Source organism: Geospiza fortis, unplaced genomic scaffold, assembly GCF_000277835.1.
Source record: "Geospiza fortis unplaced genomic scaffold, GeoFor_1.0 scaffold19, whole genome shotgun sequence".
Lineage (NCBI taxonomy): Eukaryota > Metazoa > Chordata > Aves > Passeriformes > Thraupidae > Geospiza > Geospiza fortis.
The window spans coordinates 165,534-166,988 of record NW_005054465.1 but is presented as its reverse complement, the minus strand read 5'-3'; the positions used below and the strand labels follow the sequence as shown (position 1 = coordinate 166,988).

The 1,455-nt window shown below is 38.6% G+C and overlaps 1 protein-coding gene across 1 annotated transcript in view; it reads left to right on the top strand.

Annotated features, from left to right (window-relative positions):
• Nucleotides 1-1,455, top strand: part of PLOD2 (procollagen-lysine,2-oxoglutarate 5-dioxygenase 2) — a 48,995-nt gene that overhangs the window by 39,610 nt on the left and 7,930 nt on the right. Inside the window, exons 12-13 of the mRNA XM_031062785.1 lie at nt 63-188; nt 1,374-1,455. The exon at nt 1,374-1,455 is cut by the window's right edge and continues 78 nt beyond it. Of these exons, the coding sequence (XP_030918645.1) occupies nt 63-188; nt 1,374-1,455 (208 nt within the window). The remainder of the gene's footprint in view (nt 1-62; nt 189-1,373) is intronic.

Genomic DNA, 1,455 nt, shown 5'->3' with positions numbered 1-1,455 from the left:
TTCCTGATGTGAATTTTAATTTCAGATTTTCATATTTTCTTATTCAATCTGTCACTTCACAGGAAGATAATTGCTCCACTAGTAACTCGCCATGGGAAGCTTTGGTCCAATTTCTGGGGTGCTCTGAGCCCTGATGGTTATTATGCTCGATCAGAAGATTATGTGGACATTGTCCAAGGGAATAGAGTGTAAGTAACTGTGAACTAATTGTTAAAGTCAGGGCATCCAGTGTATATTATCAACATATTGCATGAAGATATACAAGTATGGTATTACTCCTGGAGAGATGAGGTTAGGTGTGTTGTTTTGTGTTTTCTGTTTCATAGAAATACACTTGTTTATTCCCACTCACAGCTTGAAAAAAAAGTCAAGTGTTTAAGCCAAGTGGTGGTAGGTCTGGACACAGCCATTACTGGTACCTGTCTGATGATGTCTGGTTGCTCCGCCAATGTACAGTACAGAAAACGCAAGAGAAACAAAAAGCAAACCCAAAACTCTACATCCCTGGAACCTCAGGCAAAAGGAATGGTTGTTGTATTCATTAAATGACTTTGTCATCTCCTTGGGGCCAATGCTCAATCAATGGAACAGCTATAACTTCTTTGTGTGTTTCATTCTGTATCTGATGTCACATATATCTTGAGGGGCTCTTCTTGTGTCAAGGATAAACTTTTGGGTTTAACCCTCCCCTGAATTAATGTGATGTAAGTTGTTCTAAGCTTGACTGTTCCATATGGGGATGCCTTTTCTTTGCTCTGAAGAACAGAAGGGTCTGAAACAGACTGCTTGAATAGGACTGGCTTGTTTTCAGTCCTCCTGTTCTAAAAGATGTGCTTGTGGCACTGGGAGGGGGGGGAATCTGCAGAGGGAGCATTTTGAAAGCAATGCTTTTGTGTTGAAATTGGCTCAACTCACATAAATACATGGCCTACTGTGGTCTGTGGGTATTTGTGTGAGGAGGTCAGACCAACTGTGTGGAGTCTCAGTGAAGTCTTTAAACTCATTTAAAAATCTGTTTTGGAGTTACTTTCTCCATCTGGTATTGTAAAATAATATTAAAAGAGAGTTTGACTGATGGCCTTAACGATGGAAACATGAAGTACATGTGTAGTTAAAATTCCGTAGAGAATTTGACCTTGCAATATTTTTATAACAGTATTTCATAAAAATTGAATTACTGCCTACGCCTACTTTTGAGATGTCCAGATGTAGTTTTCCAAGTGTCTTGGGAACCTTTCAGCTTCTTCTCCTCGCATCTTGCTTAGTCTTGTCAGCAAATACAGAGATGCTGATTTAACAGAATAGGCAACAAATCAGTTTTCATAGCTTTAAACTATTTTTGTGTTGGTTTTTCTTTTTCTTATTTTCAACAGAGGAGTATGGAATATCCCTTACATGGCTAATATATACTTAATTAAGGGACAGACTCTGAGATCTGAGATGAAAGAAAAGAAC